This window comes from Dipteris shenzhenensis, chromosome 27 (genome assembly GCF_047967505.1).
Source record: "Dipteris shenzhenensis isolate YYH24624 ecotype China chromosome 27, Dip_SZ_1.0, whole genome shotgun sequence".
NCBI lineage: Eukaryota > Viridiplantae > Streptophyta > Polypodiopsida > Gleicheniales > Dipteridaceae > Dipteris > Dipteris shenzhenensis.
Window position 1 is genome coordinate 11,523,051 of NC_141622.1, and position 24,738 is coordinate 11,547,788.

The window sequence follows — 24,738 nt, forward strand, 5'->3', positions numbered from 1 at the left end:
CCGGGGTCTTGGAGAATCTGGCTGTATGGTCGCTCCCCTATTAGGTTCTTGCAGTGGGACCCAGAGGAGTGGGAATGGATTGATGAGGGGCATCGAGAGAAGAGCTTTCCCTTCTTTCGCTATACAGTTAGAAATGCCTGGAGATTTCAGCTCAGCAGTAGAGGTTGGAGGCTCTCCAAAGCGCCACATTGGGATGGTTTTAAGATTTCCGCAGTTGTGCAGAAGAACTTTTGGAGTAGGCTCTAGAAATCCCTCAAGAATAGAAATATCACTTTCTAGCTCCAGATAGAGGCCCTCCTCTACATGGAAAGAATCTGGAATCCTGACACTAGCAGAGCGGCGCCTCACATGGGGATCTGATACTATCAAAACCACTAGAAAATGATCCAAAGTGGACACCTCAACTTCAATGTAAACAGTACCATCTCTGTCAAGAGCCCAATCATCCACATAAAATTTGTCAATTCGTGCATGTATAGGCATCTACAATCTCCTGTTCAACCAAGAAAATAGGAGAGAATGTCGCTGAGTGTGAAAAGCATCATCATGCCAAGCATTAATGCCGCTGCACTGAAAAAGGAAGGCATCCGATGCTGCTCTCTCTAGGGAGTGAAGGCCACCTTCCCTACCACCCCTTTTGTCTGAGGGCATTTCAACCATGTTGAAATCGCCCCCTATAAATCCAAGGATCTGCAATATGTGACCAAGAGAGCAGTTCCTTCCAAAAAAGAACACGATCCCTTTTAGAATTGGGTGCATAAAGTTTTAAGAGACCAATCTTATGCCCATCAATCAAAAGTATAATCCACTGAGCTCTGAAAGGGACTGTGATCCCGTGTCCAATCACTAAGGGGAGTATAGAAGAAGAAACAAAAATGCAAGTACCTCCCTTGGTGCCCAAGGCGGGTGACCAAAAAGTGTGGCCTGAAAGAAGCCTACCCGACTTGGAACAATCCCTGGCATCCAATTTGTGTTCCTGAATCATCAAAATGTCCATGGGACCCGTAGTAACACCTGAGTTAAGTTGGTTACGAATCAGTTGCCTATGGCGGCGGTGAGGTACACCCTCAAGGCCCTGAACGTTCCAACTCACAATCCTCATCTGTGAGAGGAGGAGGCCGGATGGAAGATCCTACCTGACCTGGTAGTGGAGAAATCCCTCTCCTGCAAAAAATTCCTCCTATCAAGAGGAGGGAAGTCAACTGGGGAAAGCACACCCCCGCTGCTGAGGGGGAAATTGTCCTGGAAGATATGCTCCCCAAGCGTGGAGGGTACAAACTTCTCTGCCTCAAACTCAGCCAAGTCTGCTAGAACTGAAAATGAAATCTTGCGAAGTACCTCTGGCGCAAGAGTGCAAAGGAGCCTCGTGGAAGGAGTGGAACCAATAACCCCCTTACCTCTATCAGGTGTAGGCAGACGTGAAAACATCTGCATGACCTCAGCCACAATTATGTCACTATCCTTAAGTAAAGCACGGGCCTTTGCAGAAAGGTGCTCCCTAGATGAGCGCTCCTGCATTTGAACAGGGTCAGGAGCAGTCTCATCTGCACATGGAACCGAGACAGGGATGTCTCCTATCTGAAGAGACGGGTCCGCGGCCCCGTTAGTTGTAGCTTGAGGTACTAGCTCACCAACTCTGACAGGCACCCAATGGGGGACGACCGAAGCAAGACGTGTTGACTGTCCTGTCCGCGTTGTAGAAGTACTAAGACAAGAGGCTGATGGTCCTGGCTGTGAAGTCGAAGGTCTAGCAGCGCGTGAGGCGGTAGGAACTGGTCGTGAAGAAGGTCTAGGTCGGGTGAAGCTAAGTAACCACTGTAAAGGCGGCTTCAATGGAATGTAGCAGTTGATGGTGCACCTGAGGAAGGCCTGGAAATCTGATGAAGAGTGATGTCATCTGGTAGTATTCCTCCACAGGATCAAACCCCAAAGAAAAAGAGGTCAAAAAAATCCTCCTGGAGCCCAGTGCTAATGGGCTAGCCTGCAGCACTGTACGAGCTACCTCTAAGGAGTCAAAAACAATCTAGAAGAAACCTCGCCCAAGCAGACGAACATGTGTGAAGTGCCCTGCGAGGTCTCTAGGTAGAGTGGCGAGCATGCAGTCCTTGGCCTGTAACCTAGAAGGGTGGGACCCATGGATGCGAGCAAAGGGCGATGTCGAGCTCTCCTGCTCAGTATCTTATTTGAGCTGCTGCAACTCGTCTTTTGAGAAAAGTTTTCGCGGCTGGTGGGAGTGGACGGAGATTGGCTGAAGACAGAGCCATCGCCAATCGAGGTCGGTGAGGCCGACTCGAACACAAAAAGGTTCCTTCCGCAATAAGCTGCCCGGGAGAGGAGGAGGAGGAAGGTGAGCTGAGGAGGAGGAGGAGGGGCTGAGGAGGAAAGGGAGGAGGAGGATGAAGAAGAGGATGAGGAGGAGGGAGGAGGTGGAGAAGGGGTAGGCAGAGAGGAGGGAGGAGGAGTAGAGGGGGAAGGGTGGAGCGGCTGAGGCGAGGGTGGGGGGGGGCGAGGTAGAGGAGGCGGGGGGAAGGGAGGGCTGAGAAGAGGGCAGAGGAGGCGGAGGGGGGAGGGTAGAGGAGGCGGGGGAAGGGCTGAGGCAGGGGGTAAAGTAGGCGGGGGAGAGGGCTGAGGCGCGAGGTAGGGGAGCGGCTGAGAGAGAGGAGGCGGGGTAGGGAGGGAAGGACTGAGGTGGGGGGTAGAGGAGGCGGGGTAGGGAGAGGCTGGGAGGGAGGCAGCCAGGGGAGAGGGAGGGGAGGTAGGGAGGGAGACGGGCTGAGAGGGCGGAGAGGGAGGGGCAGCAAGGGAGGAGGAGGGGGCTGAGAGAGAGGAGAGGCTAGCTGAGGCTAGGCTGAGAGGAGGGAGGGGCACTCGTGCGGGGAGGAGCAGCAGCTCCCGTCGCTTTGTTTGATGTCTTCTTGTGTTTGAGCACTTTGCCACCAGAGAATTAGATGAAAGAGAAATGTCAGCACATAATAAAGCACCAAGCTTGCTGTCCTTCTGTGGTGGGTTCTGTTGGGTAATGCGAGGGGGGAGGAGGTGCCTTGCAAGAGTCAAAGCATTGACCGGTGTCATCAATTGCACATATTGTGATCCCTGAGGAGTGCGCAAGCATCTGCAATTGCAGGATCTTGCTCTTACCTCTTCTGCTCTAGGACAAAACTGACAAGTCCGTCACCAGACATCATCTTCTTCCTCATGACACTACCCCCTCCCAACCCCTTCGCATGAATTTGTTTCCAAATTCACAAGCAGAACACATGTTGATCCTCGCTGATTCCCCCACAATGCACAACAGAAGAACCTTCTTCTCTTGACCAATCTAGATGTTTAATCAAGGGTGTTTGAGTTCTATTGGAGTGTCCCAAGGGTGTGAGGGAGGGTTGTCTTGTCTCACCATGGATAGCCTCATTTTGGTGCACAATCTCTGGCCTGGACAGAGTCGTGTGCATGACTTTGGGATCAACGACAAATTTGTCGGTCTCTGAGTTGGAGAGGGTGCCCATGGCAAAGTTGACGAGGGCAAGTATCATGACGAGAGTGTGGCTCTGGAATTGGTGCACCCAGGAGACAGACTTGGAGAAATGGCAAAGCGACAATATCAGTTTGCATGTGATTCTCTACACCTTGTTCAGTTCATTGAAACATGCAAGGAGCCAACAATAATGGTTGCAGTAACAGAATTAGAGCAGGAAGTTTCTTTACGCAAATATCTGATGAGCTTAAGGCCAGCGGTTGGATCAGCATATGGCCATCAAGTTTGCCTTGTGCATTGCTCAAGCTATGGACTGCTTATATAATCAGGGAATTATCATCATGTCCTTAATCTAGGACTTGTTGGAACTGTGGTAGGAAGAGGAGCAAGCCAACTCTAGAAATGGAAAGGAAAGATGGCAAACATAATGAAATGGAGAAATGAAAGCAATGAACAAGTACTCACATGTAGACCAAGATAGCTTGACTAGATTGATTGATGTGACAAGTGAAGGTACAACACTTATATAGAGTGGACACACACACTCAAGTACCATATGTATATGGGATAACTCCCAATATGCCACATGGCACTCTCACACAAAGACTCATAAAAGTAGTTTCTAGTACACACTAGAACACACTCTTTCACTATAATTTCTCCAACATCCCCCCTCAAAGCAAAGAGTGTGGGACCCAACATGCAAGGAGTAAACCGATCCCCTCTCCACCACAATACTCCAAGGAGCAAGTCCAACTATCCAACACCTCCCGTGTGATAGTGACTTCTCAGTCAGTTGCGACCGGCAGTGAGGACCATTACTTGTCACCCCCCCTTACTCTGAACTAGGTAGGAGTCTTGCATAGCCATAAGAGTAAACACCCAACACAATCACTTTTTGGGGGACTACCCAGGGCAGAGTATCCTTATTGACTCAATGACACTTTATTACATTCATTTTGGGGGGCAACTCGGGCTGAGGACCCATTCAGACAAAGTAAATAAAGGAATAAATCTCTCGAAATGAGAGCTCTGCACAGCTGCTGCATACAGGTGTATGCACACCCTGAGTCCGAGTGTCGATGAAGATCCCGGCATGAATGCCCTCGAAGAATATGTTGGTGAAGGCCATAGGAGCAGCTGCATGAGGTAATCACAGCATGACTCTCAAAATGTCAAATTGAGAGTCAGGCCGATGCAGAAGTTCTGGAATAAAGTCGAAATAGGATCCTTTGGGGCAGCAAGATCTAGATCAAGCTCAAGAATTTTATTGCAGAGGTAGAGCCGGCAGTCTTTCATAGAGGTGTGCAGTGTGCTGACTGTGGAATGAGCCCCATAGAATCTCCATGGTGGTCAATTACGATCTCTGCCTCGCATGTGGAAAATGAAACCAACTACCAGAAAATGAAGCTTCCTGCCTGGAATACCAACATGACATAGTTGTGGTAGGCAGAAAGAACCGTCTCCAAACTTTTGGAAGGCCTTAGCATTTAATCAGCAAACGAGCCCGGAATAGCCGCTTAAATGGAGAGCCTCTTCAAAGAAAAGATCGACAGAAGAAATAGAGACTTCACAGATACATTTTGCCCAGAAAACCTTCAGAAGAAACATACGTTGAACAGTAAGATGAAAACAACTTGGCCACGAGCTGCCTTTGCAGAATCCAGGAACTCTGTCGGCAGAGTATAAGATACTATAGCAGGACTGTAAAAACTCCTCCAGAAAGAATCGTGAGTTCGAGTGTCAATAAGGGTTCTTTGCAGGTTAGGGATTGAGTGAGATCGAGTCTGCTCCCCATCATGCTCCCCTCTCTCCTAGTTTAGTTGCCTTCCCTCCCAGATCACCCTCAGCCTCTTCATTTCACTCCCCCCCTCAGTCATTCTTGGACAGCTCAACAAGCTGTTCCATCGGCGTTTCTGCTCCAGGCACTTGCGATTTTGAATCGCAACCCATTTGCTCCAGGTGCAAGCTGTTCTCAAAATGTGATTCTATCCAGGACCTGCTGCACCAAATCGCGGATCTGCTTCAGAACTCTGTGCCTACATTCTGCTCCAAATCGCTACATTTTTGGGCCAGGGAATCTTGCTGTACTTCTGCTGCCTGGTAATAGCTGCAGATTCAACTCCAAAACGGGTCACCACAAACTGCTCCACACCTCAAATCTGCTCCAGGACCCGCTGCTTCATTTTGCCTTGAATTTGCTGTTGTTCTGGTTCACAGCTTTGCTGTACTCTCACCTGGGGATAGCTGCCCCAAATCTGCTAGACCTGCTCCATACAAAGAATTGAACGGCCCCAAGAAGGTGTCTTCAACAACTCCAAATTTGACAGCAATATTCAGCTCTAACAACTCCTCACCTTCATCTTGTGTCAGCTCCTCCATCTCCCTCTTAGCCCCTCTCTCTCTCTCCCCCGCAGCCATCTCCTTATCAGCCTGTACCCTTCTTAGCCCCTTCCCTTCCCTTAGTTTCCATTAGGATTCCAGCTCTACCTTAGTTTGAGCTCTCAATCTCCCTCCATTCTCTCTCTCAACATCCTCCCTATCCTGTCCTCCGTTCCCAGCCCCTTTCCTACCCTCAATCTCCCTTAGTTTTCCCTTAGGTTTTCAGCTCTACCTTCTGCCTTCTCTCCTTTTTCTCCCCCCCCCCCCCTTCCAGCCTTTGCAAAACTACAGACATATTTATTTTGTGTTTGAGTCACCCTCCCATTTTTTGATTGTCGGATGGATTTCCATTTAGGCAATCCTCGACTGCTTTTGCCAGCCCTGAGAACCATCATCTTCTCAGAAGACGAGCTGCTGCAGCTCAAAATGGATGTGCAGGTTGAAAGCCCCACCACACTCTTTGTATGCATCCATGCGCTCACTCTTCTAGCTCGCAGGCTAGGGATTGGATGCTTGTTGGTCTTTCTCTAGACCTTATCCCTCGCCTTTTAGTTATTTGTTTTATGGGATGAGACTTCTTCCAGCTGGTTTTTGATTCTTCGGGTGCCGTGAGCACATTGCTACAGTGGAGGCTTTTGGCAATTGTTTCCAAGAGGACATTTTTCATTCCATTCACCTTGGGTTTTGATCTGGTAGAGGAGGACAGAAATGTTATCCTATTCTTCATTCGATAACCTGGTCTTCCACAGCTTTACCATTGTCTTCTTGTCAAAGATTGGAACATCATTTGGGTTGGTCACAAAGATTTGCCTTCTTCCGCAGTCGAGGCAATCAAATCTGATGGAATCCCCAGAGTTAGGGTCATTGTTTCTGACTTTAACATTTCAAATGAACATATTATGCTTCTTTGCCTCGATGGTTCTTTAATTTGGCGGAGAGCTGAGATAGCAGGCAGATCAGATTAGTATCGATTTGCAGGACCTTTCGGCATTTTCTAGAGATTGCCCAAAGAAGAAAAAGAGGCCCAAGAAATCTTTTGGTGTGTAGTTACCACCCATTGCTTCAGCTGCTCACCCTACACCGGTCATCCCTTGATGGATGGAAGCTAGAGTTGTTGCTTCTCCTCTACCTGTAGATTTGGAGGATACTTCTCTTGACTCGAAATTTGCACCTATCGGTACTACTGATATCCTAGCTCTGGTTGTGGCTACTAATGTCCACGAACCTGATCATGTCATGGCTAGCAATGCCCCGGCCCCAGCCTGGGATGAGGTCATTCATGTAATTTCATCAGATACTCTCCTAGGCTCTGGTCCTTTGTTCGTCCCGTTTCACTTCAGCTATTCAATCTTCCTTTGAGAGAAGGGTGTGGCTTTTGTTGGAGTATGAAGCCAAAGTGAGTCAAAAATGTGTGTTCTAGTGTGTTCTAGTGTGACTTCTAGTCTAGTGTGTCCTATGGATGCCACGTGTCATATTGGGAGTTATCCCATATGCATAGGTATCATATGTGTGTGTGTGCTCCTATATAAGAGTTGTACTTGTCTAGTGTCAAATCAATCAAGTATCTCTTTGGTCTACATGTGAGTACTCTCATTTTTGTTCATTGCTCTAGTCATTTCATTTCCATTTCATTATGTCTCCTTTTGAGTATCACTTCCTCTCTCCCTAGCCTACCCTCTCTCTCTCCCTCTTTCCACCATGTTCCTTCATGTGGTATTAGAGCCTTCCTTCCTACCTTCCCCTTCTTCTTGCTCTATCTAGAGCATGAGAGAAGCCCGCAAATGGAAGCTCCCCTCTCCTCTAAGGTAGAGCCTCCCTTCCCTTAGCCTCACCATGGTTCCTCGCCATCAAGTACTCCGCAGTCCTCGTTTGTGAGTTCAGCTCACTCCTGCATCAGTTTGTGGTTCTCCCTCAGCATTGGCGGACATTCCTCGTCAGTTGGTCACCAGAAACTTGTTTTGGAGCAGTCTAGTGGCTGTTTTTTGACCTTTTGAGGTCCAATTTCTACGTTTTTTGAAATTTTTGCACTTCCCAAACACAAACGATCCTGTCCCATCCAATGGCTTTTGGATCAGTGATGAGGACACTCCAGTTTGGGGGCTTGACATAGGATTCACTTGGGTTCAGAGGGGTGTGCCTATCAGGTATTTGGGTTGCCAGGTCGGCTTGGATATTTCTTCCACGCAGCAGTTTGCCCCCGTTTTGGAGAGCATCAGGAGGAAGCTTCTTTTTTGGCAACCAGGTCCTCTTGGCCACAGCCTGGTTTGTTTGTTCATGCTGGTGCCGTCCTAGGGATTGCATCATTCAGCTCAGAAGACCGATCAGAAATTTTCTTTGGAGTGGGCTTGATGGCACAGCAGATGCCTTAGCCAGGGTGGCTTGGGAGACCCTCATCCTCCCTACATAGGAAGGGGGTCTGAATATTATTGATCCAGATTTACAGTGCAGAGCTTTGCTTTGCAAGATGGTGGTGTGGGGACTTATGCCAGGGCAGGAACCGTGGAAGGACTTTCTTATTAGCAGCATACAGAGGTGCACACCTTCTTCAGGAGGAGACTGGATGAGCAGTGTTAGGTGGATCTTCACCACAGCACACCTCAGATCACCTTCGTCCCCTCTCATGGTTGCCATTCTGAAAGCTTGGGCCAGTTTCAGAAGCACTCTTCGGAGGATTCCTCCTTCCTCTCGTGAAGAGATTGATAGGCAACCCATCATGTGGAATGACAGTATTTTAGATGATCATGGCAGACCACTGGGTGCCTCACTCTACATGCAGTGGTCCAGGTGGAAGAGGGGACCTGCATCATCTATGGGGTCTTGGAAAGCTTTCCGCAGGCTTCCAGAGGAGACCAAATCAAGGTTGACAGGACATCTCAGAGGGAGTGCAGGGAGGATCTTGCAGATTGAGGCAGCCCTTCCAGAGGTTTGGGTAGACACAGATGATATGCCACTCACTTCCTCCACTTGGACAGGTACTTTTACGAGAGGCAGTGTTTTGCTTCAGGTTTTGGCCTTTCAAGATGCACAGGAGGATGCTTTAGTTTTTAGTGTCCAAGATGGTGGCAGATTGCTCAGGTCCACAGAGGACATCTTGCTTGAGTCTGCTTTTCAGCCTATCAGGGTTGTAGGTCTTTTGGTGCAGGGATCAGATTCAGAGTGGTTCCTAGACCCAGACCCCCGACTACTCTCCACCGGGTCTTGGAGGCTCTGGCTCTATGAGGGAGTTCCCATCAGGTATTTGCAATGGGACCCCGGAGAGTGGGAGTGGATTGATGCAGAGCATCGAGAGAAGAGCATCCCCTTCTTTCGTTACACGGTTAGTAATGCCAGGAGATTTCAGCTCAGTAGTAGAGGCTGGAGACCTTCCAGAGTTCCTCATTGGGAGACATTTGATATCACTGCGGATCTGCAGAGGTGCTTCTGGAGGAGACTCTGGAAATCCCACAGGAATAGAAAGATCACTATCTTCTTTTGGCTCTCTATCCATGGTGGGATTGCAGTGAACCTTTGGAGGTCCAGGTTCGGAGCCGACCATACTTGCCCTCGCTGCCTCTCTACTTTGGAGACTATTCAGCATTGCTTATGGGATTGTAGATAGGCGAGGATGATTTGGATGGAGGTAGCCAGGATTTTCAGTCACTTTGCCCACTTCCCATTCTTTATGACATGGGGCTTAGTGGCTTGGCTTTCTCTTACAGGGCCTCAGGTATTCTATGAGAGATTTGACTCCTCTCGGGCCATTTTGGTTCAACGTCATCAGACTGAGTCTTGTTCATTGGATGTGGTACCACACCTTCCTTTTACAGCTGTACATGCCTCTGTAGATACTTCTTGGGAGATTCTAGCGAGCATAGCATCTTGGCATATCTAGAGAGCCAGATGCACAGAGGCTTTGGAGGGTACTCAGGTTCATCCCTCGCACACATTGGCTAGTATCTGGATAGACACTGTACCTACTTTGATGGCTGTATGGATGGGTATGCAGGGAGACTCCCGTGCAGCCTCAGCTAGGAGGGCTTCTTTCTTCAGGGAATGGAAGGATTCTCCTTTCTTCTTTGAGACTACTACAGGGTTGAGGTGGCACTTTCAGCCTCAGCCTTGGTTGTTTTCCACCTCACTCTGAGGGGGTTTTTTTAAATTTATCCTCATGATTTCATGATGTATTCCGCTTTGAGCTTGCTCTCGTGGGTTTTTTCTCTTACTTAATAGAAGTCTCTTTCTTGAAAAAAAAAAAAGATCCTGTCCCGCACCTTTTCTAGGGGAAAAAAATCGATTTTTTTATCCGTACGTTCATATAGATCTTTGCAGGTGGATGCGCGATAGTGTCAGGAGTCCGTACAACTTGTCAGAAGGCGATTCCGAGCAGTATTAGGCTATTTTTTGGCATTTTTTGCTCAGATTTGGACCCCGTGACCTCCAGCAATGATTTGGGCAGCTCCCTTGAGCACTTTCGCTCATTTTTTTGAGCTCTTCTACGCATTTGGTGGCTCTCTGATCGGCACATTGAGAGTCATGATGTGATCTCCCTTGGTAGCTGCTCCTATGGTCTTCATTGACACATCTTCCGAGGCATCCTCGACATGAGCATCTTCGACACATCATCGACGAGCAGGATGTGCACACTTTTGTGCTGCAACTACTTCAGGCACATGGGTTCTCTACCCTTGCAATGCATAAAATGAATGAAATATATCTTTACTACTTTCTTGTTTGAGTCAAGGGTACTTTGCCCTAGGTTGTCTCCCAAAATGAATGCAAATAAATCATGTGTGTTGAGTCAAAGGTTCTCTGCCTTGGATAGTCCTTCTAAAAAGATGTATTTTCCTATTTTGTTTCAGTGTGTGGCTCCATGTCTCTCATTAGCTCCTGGAGCTAGGAGGGGATGTACTGTGGGAGCCATGTATTGGCTTTGATAGGTTTAGAGGGGGATGTATTGTGGGAGCCATGTATTGGCTTTGATAGGTCTCGTTATCAGGCCTGGCCGAGTTCCAGGATGTTGGTGTATTCCTAGACCTATTAGTTGGTCATGTAGCCATGCTATAACGTGAGCCTCTGAGCATGCTGAGTCTCAAGCGATGAGAGTGCTTGGATCAACCTTTGAATACGCTCAGACTTTAGCCTCTGAGTTACAGAGGGTGCATAGTTTGATGACCGTCATTGTCATGTTCTGTTCTTGGTTCCATTCCAATAGTCCCTCACCTTAGATCATCATTGTCATGTTCTGTTGTTGATTTCATTCCAGTAGTCTCTCACCTTGCCTTCATGGGGGGGTGTTGGAATATGAAGCCAAAGTGAATCAAAAATGTGTGTTCTAGTGTATTCTAGTGTGAGTTCTAGTCTAGTGTGTCCTATGGATGCCACGTGTCATATTGGGAGTTATCCCATAATACATAGGTGTCATATGTGGGTGTGTGCTCCTATATAAGAGTTGTACTTGTCTAGTTTCAAATCAATCAAGTATCAAGCTACAAGCTCTTTGGTCTACATGTGAGTACTCTCATTTTTGTTCATTGCTCTAGTCATTTCATTTCCATTTCATTATGTCTCCTTTTGAGTATCACTTCCTCTCTCCCTAGCCTACCCTCTCTCTCTCTCTCCCTCTTTCCACCATGTTCCTTCAGCTTTGGTCTCCTCTTCATCCATGCAGACATGGATGTTAGGCACTATGTCACATTCTTGGCTTGTAGGAACTCTGTCTCTCCCAATTGAAATCGGAGGGATGGAATTTGTACACTCTTGGAGACACAGTTCTTGGATTCCTATTAACTGGGTGTTCTCTTCCATAGGTGTGGGGCTCTTTTTCCTTTTGAATTTCCTCCTATCCAATTTATCAGGAGATCCTCTACCAAAGAGGGACTTATTTTCACCACTAGGTCGGGTGAGGTGTTCCACCCTACTTCCTCTCGTCGATGAGGATTGTTAGCTGGAACACACAGGGCCTTGGTAGTGTGCCTCATCGTCGCCATAGGCAGGTGATTCATAATCATCTCCATCCATGTGTTACTAGGGGATCCATTGACATTCTTTTTAATTAGAAACACAAACTAGATGCTAGAGATTGGTCAAACTGCTTTCAAGCCATACTTTTTGGTCTTTGGATTTGGGCACTAGATGGGAAACATGAATTTTTGTTTCATATTCCTTTCTTCCTCTTGCGGTTGGACTATGCTCTAGAGCATAGTGGATAATTTTGCTGATTGGAGACCATAAGGTTGTCTTCTTAACCTTTACACCCCCATCAATAGAGGGGATTGTGTTCTTTTGTGGAAGAAACGTCTATTCTAGGATCCCATTGCAAACTCATGGATTATTGGAGGGGGCTTCAACATGATGGCATTTACTCATTGGAGAGAGCAGTTTGTAATGCCTTCCTTTTGCAGTTCAGTGGCAAAGAGATTATGTCTTTCAGACTCAGCCTCGTTTGTGCCCGTTCTCGTGGTCAAATAGGAGGCTGTATATGCCCATTCATACACGAATTTACAGATTATATGTTGACGATTGGGCATTAGACAGAGGTGTATCGGGATTTCCACCTCTGATACTTTCTAATGGTTCTCATGATTTCTGAGCCTCATGTAAGGCGTTGGTCTGCCAATATCAAGATTCCATATGCCTCGTATGATGTTATATAGATTTGAGTATCTCATTTATAGGTGGAGTGTCATTTCCTTAACATGTGGCAGTAGTCCTATTTGGTGTTAGTAATTTTTATCATACCATTGCTAGCACCTGGAGACATGAGATTTGTGGGCGGGAGATGGACTTGCGTCTCGATAGTTAGCATCCCTACAGAGGGAAGTTGCAAAAAAGGCTTGCAGATGCTTGGATTCAAGAGTGCCTTATTGGCAGCAAGGGCTCACCAACATGTTTTACTAGATCAAAGAGCAGAGTATGTCTTTCATACATGGGAATCTTTTTTAAATCAAATGGGAAGGACAGTCAATAAACACTTTTTCTATACTTTTGGACTAAGACATGGTAGAGATAGTGTTTCTCAGCTTATTGTGTGTGACACGGTTTTGCAGACAGGTCATGATGCTGTCTTGCAAATAGCTACACATTTTTATGCCTCCCCTCTTCCAACAGATCTTGACACACCTGCTAAGGATGATGCCAAACATAGAATTTAGCAATATATACTAGTATTGGTGGAACCACATATGAGAGTCTCACTTGATGCAATATGGAATTCATGACTGCATTTCTTGCCTTCACAAGGGTAGATGCTGGGGTCCAGATGGGTTAATAATTTCCTTTTTTATTTCTTTTTGAGACTTACCTCAGCCCTGCAGGGCATTTTGGGACTTTGGTACTATGCTTGATTCACTTACAGAGCGTCTCATTCATCTGATCCCAAAGGAAGGTTGTGGAAATTTGATTTTTCAAAGGAGATCCCATTTTGGCCACCTTCTCTCCTCCTAATCTTTATATCATTAATATAAAGGGATTTATCTCACTTGCAATTGGAGCCACATGCTTTGCCTTGGCTGGGGTTATATAGGGCAAAGCTTGGCATCTAAGCTGGAGCCATGGTTAGTGAAGCTGATGCCAAGACTAGAAAAACCAAAGGGGGCTAGTTAACATCAGGCTATCCAACATGGTGCTGGGCTGTTGAAGGCACAAGTGATCCTCTTCTTGGAATCCTACAAACTCTTTATGAGTGACATGGGGAGTAACACACAATTATGGGGCAGGGTGTGGTCATCACAACACCAAATCTGTTGATGTCAATTCCCTTGCTTGCAATTGCTGCTGAGACACCAATTCTATTCAATGGATGGACGGAAAAATGGGCAATAATTTGGGGTCATTCTATCATCTTTCATGTACAAAATCCTAAGATATATAGGGATTTATGCTAAGAAAGGCACCATACTCAACAAAATTAGGGAAAGCCCTTTGAGAAGTTTCCAAAGCAAGATAATTTGGTTAATTTGAAAATGGTGATTAGTAAAGAAAATACATGAAATGTATGGAAAAAGGATAGGCTTTAGAGTATGAATTAGAAGGCGTTAAATGTGCATTTATATTGTATCTTAGGATTATAAAATATTTGTGAGGTCTTTCAAATGGTTTCTTAGAATAGCTTCAAATTAACCTCTACTATATACTATTATATGTGACAACTTTTGATACATAGTGTATGTTCCTAAATATTCAAAGCAAAAAAGATAAAATATGAAATATTGAACTACAAAATACAACAATGTCAATGTGTTTTCAAAATTATTTCATACTTCTCATTGTAAGTTTTCTTATCATTTTTCTCCCTTGATCAGATAACTACTGCCATGGGAGAAAAGACTTTCTTAAAGGATGAAGGGATTTGGAATTCTTTTACACCAAAAGATACATCACTTTGCCATGGTATGCTTGTTGACTAAGGATTTACTTTATGATGAATATTATGAATGATCTGACAAGGAACTCGATCCAATACTCAAGCTTTCCAAATTTGAATGTATGTGATAGAATACATGATAGAAGCAACATCAAGGCAACATAACAGCATAGTTTCTTTAAAGCTCAATGTTTCACGTAAGAAATAATTTGAATTCTAGGCTGTCAGCCATGGCATTGAAGTATTTTATATATACTTTGCATGTCCTACTTTACACCACCATGATGTATATATTTTTGCTCGTCTTAATTGTTGGAACTAGATGGGAGGCAAGGTAATCTACGCTAAGACATGAAAGACTAGACTATATAGCAAACATAATGGAAATGGAATGAAGGCACGTGGTGGAGTAGACCTCTAAGTTGGTCATGCATCCATGCTAAGACATGAGCCTCTGAGTCATGTTTAGGACGTAAAGCCATGAGAGTGCTCAACCTGACCTCTGAACCTCAGACTTCAGCCTTTGAGTTAGCATGGGAGTCATGTCTAGTTCTGACATTGCACAAAGCAGCAGACTCCATCATTGTCATGTTCTATTTTTGGTTCCATTCCAGTAGTCTCTCACATTTCCTTCATGGGGGGATGTTGAAACAAGAAGTCAAAGTGAGTGTTTTATGTGTGTTTTAGTTATGGATGCCACGTGTCATTATCCCATATACACAGTGGTATCTTATGTGTGTGTGTGCTCTATAAGAGAGCTGTACTTGTCACTTGTCACATCAATCAAGTATCAAGCCTTTTGGTCATGTAAGTTCCTATCATTTCCATTCCATTATGTCTTTATTTGAGTATCATTATCTCTCTCCCTAGCCTACCCTCTCTCTCTCTCTACGGGACAAATGCCCCGACACCCTGGAACTCGGCTAGGGCTGATAAAAAGACCCATCAAAGCCAATACATGGCTCCTACAGTACACCCCCTCCTGGCTCCAGGGACTAATGATGAATATAAAATCAATACGTCATTTTAGGAGGACTATCCAAGGCAGAGAACCTTTATTGACTCAACACATAATTTATTTGCATTCATTTTGGGGGACATCCCAGGGCAAAGTACCCTTAGGCACTCACACAAAATAAAAATGTAGATCTCTCAAAATGAGAGATGTTCCCCGAGTAGCTGCCTGCACACAAGTGCGCACACCCCTCCTGTCAATTATGTGTCGATGAAGATCATGGCAAGAATGTCCCTAAAGATCTGTCAATGTTGGCCATGGGAGCAGCTACCAAGGGCAATCAGCCCATGACTCTCAAAACTGGAGATGTTGAATTACCAAGGTCAGACTGGAAACTTCAAATTTGGGCAATTATGCCCAATAGGGACAAAATTCCCAAAGGAATGTACAATATAGTGATGAAATTACAAAATTTTCCCCAAATGTCTACATGCAGGAGACTTCAATACAGCTCAAGGGATGGAAAAACCAGAAAAGCCCTAAATTTTAAAAATTAGGGCTTAGCAGAAAATTAGGTTTCAAAATATTTTGGGGCTTGTTAAAATTTATTGTATCAGAGTGATCCTATAGCACTCAAGAACCCTCAAAGCATGACTCACTAGAACAAACCAAAACTGACTCAACTTGACTCCATTTCCTAGCACCCCCCCATGGAGAAAAGGTGAGTGACGACTGGAATGGAACCAAGAACAGAACATGACAATGACGGTCATCGGACTGTGCAATGATGGTCTAGAACTACACATGGCTCCCATGCTAACTCAGAGGCAAGTGAGCATGGCTTAGAGGCTAGTGAGCATGGTATAGACTCAAAGTTTCAACTAGCATGACTCAGAGGCTCATCATGAATGGATGCATGACCAACTCAGAGGTCTAGGAGACCAATGCACCAACATCTTGGAACTCACATGCCAAGCCTGATAAATAGGCCTATCAAATCCAATACATGGGTCCCACAGTACATCCCCCTCCTAGATCTAGGGACTAACGAGAGACATGGAGTCACACACCATAGAAAACCCATACATCATTTTAGGAGGACTGTCCAAGGCAAAGAACCTTTATGGACTTAACACACATGATTTATTGCATTCATTTTTGGGAAACACCCCTAGGGCAAGGTACCCAAATACAACATGTTAGAAAACAAATGGATCATCATCTCCATCATCCTCTAGAGGGAGAGAGAGAGATGTCGGATTTAAGCAATGAGAGCATGAACTTGTGTCGGAGGGTTGTCATCTTCATCAACACTAGTGACGGCTGCAACCCAACTGACATGGTCCTTAGTTTGTTGTTTGGCAAGCTTCAGGTAGCATCTGTCCTCCGTATGACCAAGCTTGTTACAAAAGGTGCACTTGAGAGGCTTGAATGACCATGTGCTGGTGGAGGCCTCGATTTCCATTTGCTGGTGCAGGCAAGAGTCTTTGTAGTATATGATGAATAGATTTGAGATTCTTTGTTTCGGCGATCTTTTTCGAGAAGAAGAGTCACCATATCATCAAAGCTAGTTGTGACAAGCCTAAGTACTTCAAGAGTGCTCAAAACGAGTAACTCCTTCCACACTCTTCATGAGGATAGCCATTTTGTCCTCGTCGTTCGGGAAACACTTCAGGGGAAGGTTGTTTAACAAGAGATTGCATTTTTGCTAAATGTGCACTAAAGGTATCACTATCCTCCATTATCAGCTTATAAAATTGCAACTTCAAGAAAATCTTGGAGTTTGTGATTTTGTTACCAAAAAGATTCTCGAGACGCGTCCAAATCACCTTGCTTGTCGATTTGAAGTCGACATGATGATGAATCAAAGTGTCATCAAGGCAAAGTTCAATGATGGCAATAGGCTTTGAGTTGTGTTGCTTCCAATTCTTAAGTTATTGGGAATCCGTTGTTGTAGCATAGTCCTGATCATCCTCAATAACATACTACACCTTTTCTTTCATGAGGAGCAGCTGCACCTTAGTTTGCCAAGTAGGGAATAGTTCCCCCTTGAACTTCTCCACAAGCAATGAGGTTGAAGAGAGAGAACTCATTGTGCACCTTGGGAAATGGTAGAAGAGGAAAAAAAACGGATATAGAACGATGGGTTGAAAGGTTAAACATAGGAAAGTCCCTAAGATAAAACAAAATGTGAGGTGGGAGGGAAAAGGAGGTCACATGCTTTGAGCTAATGTATAAGCCTTTCTTTTGGGACATCTCTACTCGTAGAAAATTCTAAAAGAATAGTAGAATCTGGAAAGATCAAGGAGTCTATAAATGTCACCACATTTCTCACTCAAGAGATACAAAGAAAATATTTGTGGAGAACATTGATGTGAAAATGGTGGAAGCATGCTATAGTGAAAGATTGCAGACTGTGAAGCAAAAACAAGAGGCAGTTTTTAAGGGTGGGTGCTCATGAAAATTAATAAACTTTGGCCTATGGACAATGGTACGAGGAGGAAACTCATATCTAGGAACAAGTATGAATTTGCGACTATAAAATAAAACATCATATGATGAAAAGGACCAAAGACACACAAACACATAGATCAACAAGATAGCAGTATGATTGTGTTGAATTGGCCGCACAATGTGGACAAAAATGTGGACAAAAGCATGGAGAAGAAGACTTATAATTCCAAGGCATGCACTTTGTTACAAATGTGGCAAGCTTGTAGTTCAAGCTTGGTCCTCTCCTCTTACTCCTCGCACATTGTCTATCCCTCTCGCACATTGTCTATCTCTATGTGTCTCTCATGTGTCTCTTCCCCTCTTTTCTCCATGTTTACTTCTTCTTTCTCTTACTCTCTGCCTCTCCTATTGCCAAAGTGATTGTGGGCAAGCTCCATTGGTGGAGCAAATCCTCTCTCCTCTCCTTTATTCATGGCATATGCCTTAACTTAATCAATCAGAGCCAACGCAAAGAGCTTCCAACTTTTTCCTTTGCTTTGTTACCAAACTGATTGTGGGAGTGTAAATAGCTCTTGGGTTTCATGAACTAAGTATTGCTGGCTACCTTAACAATCATGGAATGATATTATATGTGACAAACATTGAGGATCTCCACGTATGTTTCACTACATGCAGTGGTCTTCATGGGGGAGAGATCTTACTTCCTCAGTAGGCTCTTGAAGGATTTTCAAATGCCTTCCAGATGATCGCAAATTCTAGGTAGTAAGTCACATCAAAGGACGTGCAAGGAGAATCCAGCGATTGATGCAGCCATACCGGATTGGGTTCTTCCGGGTGATAGGTTTTACTCTAGGGACATGTGGCTAGGAGCCTTTACAAGGTCAGGGATCCCACTTCAGGTTGTTTTCAGATTAAATCCTTTTGGAAGAGACTCTGAAAATCCCTCAGGAATAGAAAATTCAATTTTTTCTTTTGGCTTTCTATTCATGGAGAGATTGACGTGAACCGTTGGAGTGTGAGGTGTGGGGTAGATACTAGATTCCACATGTTCTCATTTGCCTCGTTGTTGCCGATGAGTCTATTCAGCATTGCCTATGGGACTATAGACATGCAAGGGTATTTAGAAGGGGATTGCTAGACTTTTGAACACCTTTATTCGTTCTCCATTCTTCATGGCTTGGGGCTCGGTAGCATGGCTCTCTCTTTTGGGGCCTCAGGTGTTCTACGAGAGACATGACTATACTTGGGCTCTTTTGATTCGAGCCATTTAGTTTCCTCACAGCTGACACCTCATACAATGTACGGCTAGTCACTCCTACGTGACAAGATATTGGGAGCTAGTGCATGGGGTAGACTCCACTATGTATGGAGCCAGTTCAAAATCTATAGAGTTGTCTTGGTTTGCACGGCTTGGTATCTTGCTTGCCGGATCATCCTCCAATCGTCAACATGCCTTAAGAGACTGGGATGCTCTACACGTTGTGATATGAAGTTAGGGGTAATGGAACTTTGTTTTTACTTTCACAAAGAAAGAACTTCTATTAAATATAACCAAAATTTTAAAAATCCAGGATAAGATCTTATAAAAGCCTCATACAAAGTCATGCAAAAAAGAAATGAGGCTGTCATAACCAATCTAGAGGCCATGAAGGCCATGTGGCTGTATATGTGAAGAAAGTTGAAACAACCATGGTTCAATTGTCTCATGAAAGAAGCTCTCCTAGTCAATACGGGCGAATGAGGAACCTTGAATCTTGTCTCAAGTGGCCATCAGGGTATGTCCAATAGCCTACCAAATCACTAAGAGTGACTAAGAGATATAAGTCTAAGTCCCATCTAAAGCCTCTAGCCATTGTCCCAAAAAATGTCTTGTATTCATCAATGCACATAGGAATAAAAACACACTGCAAAAAAGCCCCCATACACATCCATCCCCTCCTCCTTTGTACATTCCTCAGTTTCTTCTTCCCAAGACTTCTTTCCCACTCTAGAATCCTCTTGGCCGTGACCTTACCATTTGACTTTCTTTTTCCCCCCTTTTACATCACACCTTAATTTTTAGATCCCTAAACACTCTAACCCCCTATAAAAACATGATTGACTCCAACCCATGTTTAGTTACATAACTTCCCCTTAACTCATCTGATTTTCAGGATCTAAACTGTGTCTCGAAGTGCATGAAGTCCCCAAACTTCCTGTGGACTCCATAGCGAAGAGGGGTTATAGCTTCCCACACAAAATTGCCTTTCAGCAGAACTAAAATTTAGGGTAGTGTAACATATTCCCCTCAGCTTCTGAGTATGCAATGCATGCTGAGCAGCTGTACAAACTGAAAAGCCTTTGCTCCCTCCCCTCCTTTGGATTGATGTAGAAGCTTGTATGCCGCGCTATCTCCTTTTTTCCGAGTGGATTTTGTGCATATATTCCTTTGAGCATGATCCATTCATTCAAAGACTCCACCCCTTAGTATTTCTGCCTGAATATAGCCACTTCCAATGAAACCGGACTAGAAACCCTAAAACGAATCTGTATTCAGCTTTGAAAACCTAAAAACGAATCATTGCTTGTGGTAGAAACGCAGCTTGGATCTTTGATTCGCAGCAAAAAATCACCAAGATAGATTTGATAACAGGGAAAAACAGCATCTAATAGCTTCATGTGATGAGGAGCAACAGCTGATTTCTTCTGGGAATCAAAACGAACTAAGAGAGGGAGAGAAAAAAACAGAGATTGCTACTTCCACACAATATTTTTGCAATATTTCACAAGAACTTCTCGAAAGAAACTGAGAACACAAACTGAAATCTGAAAATCAGAACTGCAGTACTTATTTCAAAGATTCTTCATGATAGAACAGAGGGAGAGAAGAAGGATACGCAGCATGCACAACACTAGGGCCCATAAATAAGGGCTGGACCTCCTGAAGGTCTTTATTGCAATAGAAAATACTATGTACAACTGGCTCTGAGAAGAGCATGAAGCTGATTACAACTCTTGAATGAATCTGGGAGGCTGGACCTTTCTTTAATAGACTAGGCCTAGCAAAAAGCTAGGGCTTGCTTTCTAAAAGCTACTTTTACAAAAAAAACCAAGCTTTTCAGGCTTTCTTTTTAAATCCAGTGCTTTTGGTGCCTTTTTTATCTCGTGGGCCCTCCTTTTAAAGAGGTGCCCCCTTTTCTATGTTTTAGGTATTCATCAAGCCCAAAGGCAACACATCATCAAGAAACTGAAAATCGTCACCCACAGAAACTTGTTCTTTTGCTGTAGCATCCTCAAGCATGTCTTCGGCACGATGAGAAAGCTCTTCATCGTCAAAGTCTTCACCTTCCAAAAACAAAGCAGTTCCATACTACTCATTAACCTTCAGCTCTTCCCGTTCTCTCGTTTCATGCTCGTTCACTTTGACCCTCTTCACCAAAGCCTTTTTAAGAAGCCTCCAACTTGATTCATACCAATTTGTGTGAACTTGTTAAGATCTCCACCCAAATACATCCCTTTATGGTAATCAACATGAATTACAGCTGCTTGTACTTCTCCTTAAATCCTATAAATTTTGAGAACCATCACAGTACAAGTACTTGTTTCTGAAATCCACAGAAGCTAAGACCTTTACATCTTCCCTTCCTTTCCTTGAAGAATGGGAACTTTATACCATCTTTGTGCATTGTTAAGTCACACATGCAATCCAAATAATTCCCAATCTAATCACCAAATATATCTACGTGGAAATCTTCTCAATCCATCAAGTAGGCATCAGTTCACCATCTGCATAGTCCCTCAAAAGTAGAGTCAAACAGCCTCAGAGAGCTCTGTAAACAGCCAGATACAGTAATGGTCTACTGACCATGCAATACACCTTATGTTTCATGTTGATGCTTGTATCAGCTGCACATTGAAGAGACATGGTAGCTAGCTAGGAACAGAATGGAAATATGGAAAGCATAATGAAAGGCAAAATGGAAAGGAAGGAAAGTACAAGTGCAAGGCAATAACCAAAATACTCACAATGTATTGATAGCTTGATGTTGACTGATATAATAGACTATAGACAAGTACAACACTATATAGTGTGACACTAGACTCTAGAAAGTCACAATGTCTATGGGATCTCTCCCAATATGACACGTGGCACGTCTAGGACTCACTAGACTATAAAACACCACCTAGACCACCTGGAACACACATTTTTTACTCACTTTGGCTTCATATTCCAACACCCCCCATGAAGGCAAGGTGAGAGACTACTGGAATGGAACCAATAACAGAACATGACAATCACGGTCTAAGGTGAGGGACAATTACGGTCATCAAACTGTGCACCCTATGTAACTCAGAGGCTAAAGTCTGAGCGTGTTCAGAGGTTGGCTTGAGACTCAACATGCTCAGAGGCTCACGTTATAGCATGGCTACATGACCAGCTCATAGGTCTAGGAATACAACACCATCCTGAAACTCGGCCAGGCTTGATAACGAGACCTATCAAAGCCAATGCATGGCTCCCGCAATACATCCCCCTCTAAACCTATCAAAGCCAATACATGGCTCCCACAGTACATCCCCCCTTGGCTTCATAATAGGACATGTTAGGAAGCCACACACCAAAATAGGAAAACCAATACATCTTTTTAGGAGGACTATCCAAGGCAGAGGACCTTTAGACTCAATGACAACCAAACACTCAATACATATCATTTTAGGGAGACTACCCAGGGCAGAGGACCCCAAAATACATCAAGCTGTAGGAATAATAAAAATAGATCTCTTAGGAGTAAGAGATGTCCTCCAAGTAGCCACTGCACATGTGTGCACATCCCTGCGAGTGGATGACGATGTTGATGAAGCACTAGGGATGGATGTCCCAAAATATGTAGAGGCCGGAGTTGCCACAAGGACTAGTAGAGTCACTCAATGTGCAAGCCTAGCACCACAGGCAATGAGAGAAGTAATCGGAGAAGCCGAGAAGTAACCGTTCCTTACATCAAGATCATTTTTCTTTATCTTCTTGCTGCAAATTAGTGTGGAGTCTACACACCGTTATACAAGGTGGATGAGGTGTGCAATGTGGCAGCTCGAATGGCAAGAAGATAGAGCTTCATGGGAAACAGGAGGCGTGAGCAGCAAGAGCAGCTGCGTGGGCAGCTATAGCTTAGCATTGTGGGCACCAACTGGAGCAGCAAAAGATGGAGGTGGAGATCAAGATAGTGACAGTAGGCTGGAAACTATCATCCCATGAACTCAAGAACAAAATCCGTGTGCAGGAATAATTTTTGTTACTTTTAGCAGGAGCTATATATTTTCATAGAAAACTCGGATTGTAATAATGTAAAAACAAAAATTGTAGTACTCAAGGTCCGCTACAACTTTCTTGAAGACACAAAGTCGTGATTCTGCTTCCAAATCTAGATAGAAGCGTCACATCGTCCACAGGTCATAGAGAGAGCAACAAAAACAGCACCACTTCAGGACGTCTTTGTAGCTGAAAGAAGGAGAAGAGCTCACCAAGGAAAGGGAAGAGAGGTGGCAGAAGCTCAAGTTGGAGAAGACAACGTTGGAGGAGAATCCCAATGTTGATGAAGCCTTCAATGAAGAGGAGTAGGGAAGGGGAGCTCCTCCAAGAGAAGAGAGGGCAGCTTCTCTTTCCGGCCACCCTCTACCTCATGGAGAAGCAAGGAGGAAGGGAAGGGCTATGAAGGAAGGCTCTGATGCCATATGAAGAGACATGGTAGCTAGCTAGGAACAGAATGGAAATATGGAAAGCATAATGAAAGGAAAAATGGAAAGGAAGGAAAGTACAAGTGCAAGGCAATAACCAAAATACTCACAATGTATTGATAGCTTGATGTTGACTGATATAATAGACAATAGACAAGTACAACACTATATAGTGTGACACTAGACTCTAGAAAGTCACAATGTCTATGGGATATCTCCCAATATGACACGTGGCATGTCTAGGACTCACTAGACTATAAAACACCACCTAGAACACACATTTTTGACTCACTTTGGCTTCGTATTCCAACACACATACCTCTGTGTATTTACTGATCAACTTACATGTATCAGAAAAACCCATGAAATCATCCAAACCAGCCCTCTGAAATTGCACCTCAGCTGAACCCTACAGTCAACCTTTAACTTATAATGCCCTCTCACATAGAGTAATGCATTTCAAACCTCGAGCAACCACATGAGTCAAATGCACATACGTCTGTGCACCCATGAAGAGATTCACATGCCTTGAGCTGCTGCTCCTCCCCCTCCCCCTCCCCTCCTCTCAGCCCCTCCCCTTCCCTCTTCCCCACCTCTCTCAGCCCACCTCCCCCTCTCAGCCTGTCCCCCTCACCTGCCTCTCCCTCTCAGCCCATTCCCCTCCCCGGCCTCCACCTCCTCTCACCCTCCCCCTCCGCCTCCCCCGCCTCTCCTTCCCACACCTACCTTCGTCAGGATTTGTGCTTGATGCATACTTGTCTTAATTGGGGATGGCATGTATTTGATACCTCTCTATGATCTAAGTAAAGGAATCGCTTATTTAAACATAGAATCTTACAAAATTCAGTTACCCATTTTTGCGATTTTGTAAATTTTAACTTAATTTCTCGTTATATTTGATATTTCATTTTCTTACATTTTTTCTTGGCTCAAGCAGTGCAGAAAGATGAAAACAGGCACTTTCTACGATTGACTGACTTTTGCCCAGAAGAGAGAATTGTTTGGGTTGATTCTTCTAAGGAGCTAGATTTTGCTACAAGGCATTTTGAAGGGGTTGCAGTGGTGGGTATTGATTGTGAGTGGAAGGCGAATCGAATGAAAGGTTGTGAAACGAACAAGGTAAAGTTATACGGTTAAGATTGAACAGATCAAGTTATGAGCTTGTTTTTGGTACACCTTTAGACTATTCTATAATTTCAAGAGATTAATCGTTTATATTTGCTCATATTGAGAAATGTTGTTTTTTAAGAATGGTGTTAGTAAAGTATGCAAAGCTGTAGTAGCAGTGGCCATTTCTGTGACTCATTGTGAGAACTGGATTCTGCAAAACGGACCAGGTAGAGGGGATTGTGTGTGGTAGTTGCGACATTTGGTAAAGTGATTGTAACTTTCAAGTGTGCTATTCATAGGTATTTAGCTTAG

At 44.5% G+C, this 24,738-nt stretch overlaps 1 protein-coding gene across 1 annotated transcript in view; it reads left to right on the forward strand.

Moving 5' to 3' along the window:
• The window catches only part of LOC147883857 (uncharacterized), a 48,359-nt gene that overhangs the window by 17,200 nt on the left and 6,421 nt on the right, over window positions 1–24,738 (forward strand). The window contains exons 4-5 of the mRNA XM_087398988.1: window positions 14,134–14,221; window positions 24,254–24,435. Of these exons, the coding sequence (XP_087255114.1) occupies window positions 14,134–14,221; window positions 24,254–24,435 (270 nt within the window). The remainder of the gene's footprint in view (window positions 1–14,133; window positions 14,222–24,253; window positions 24,436–24,738) is intronic.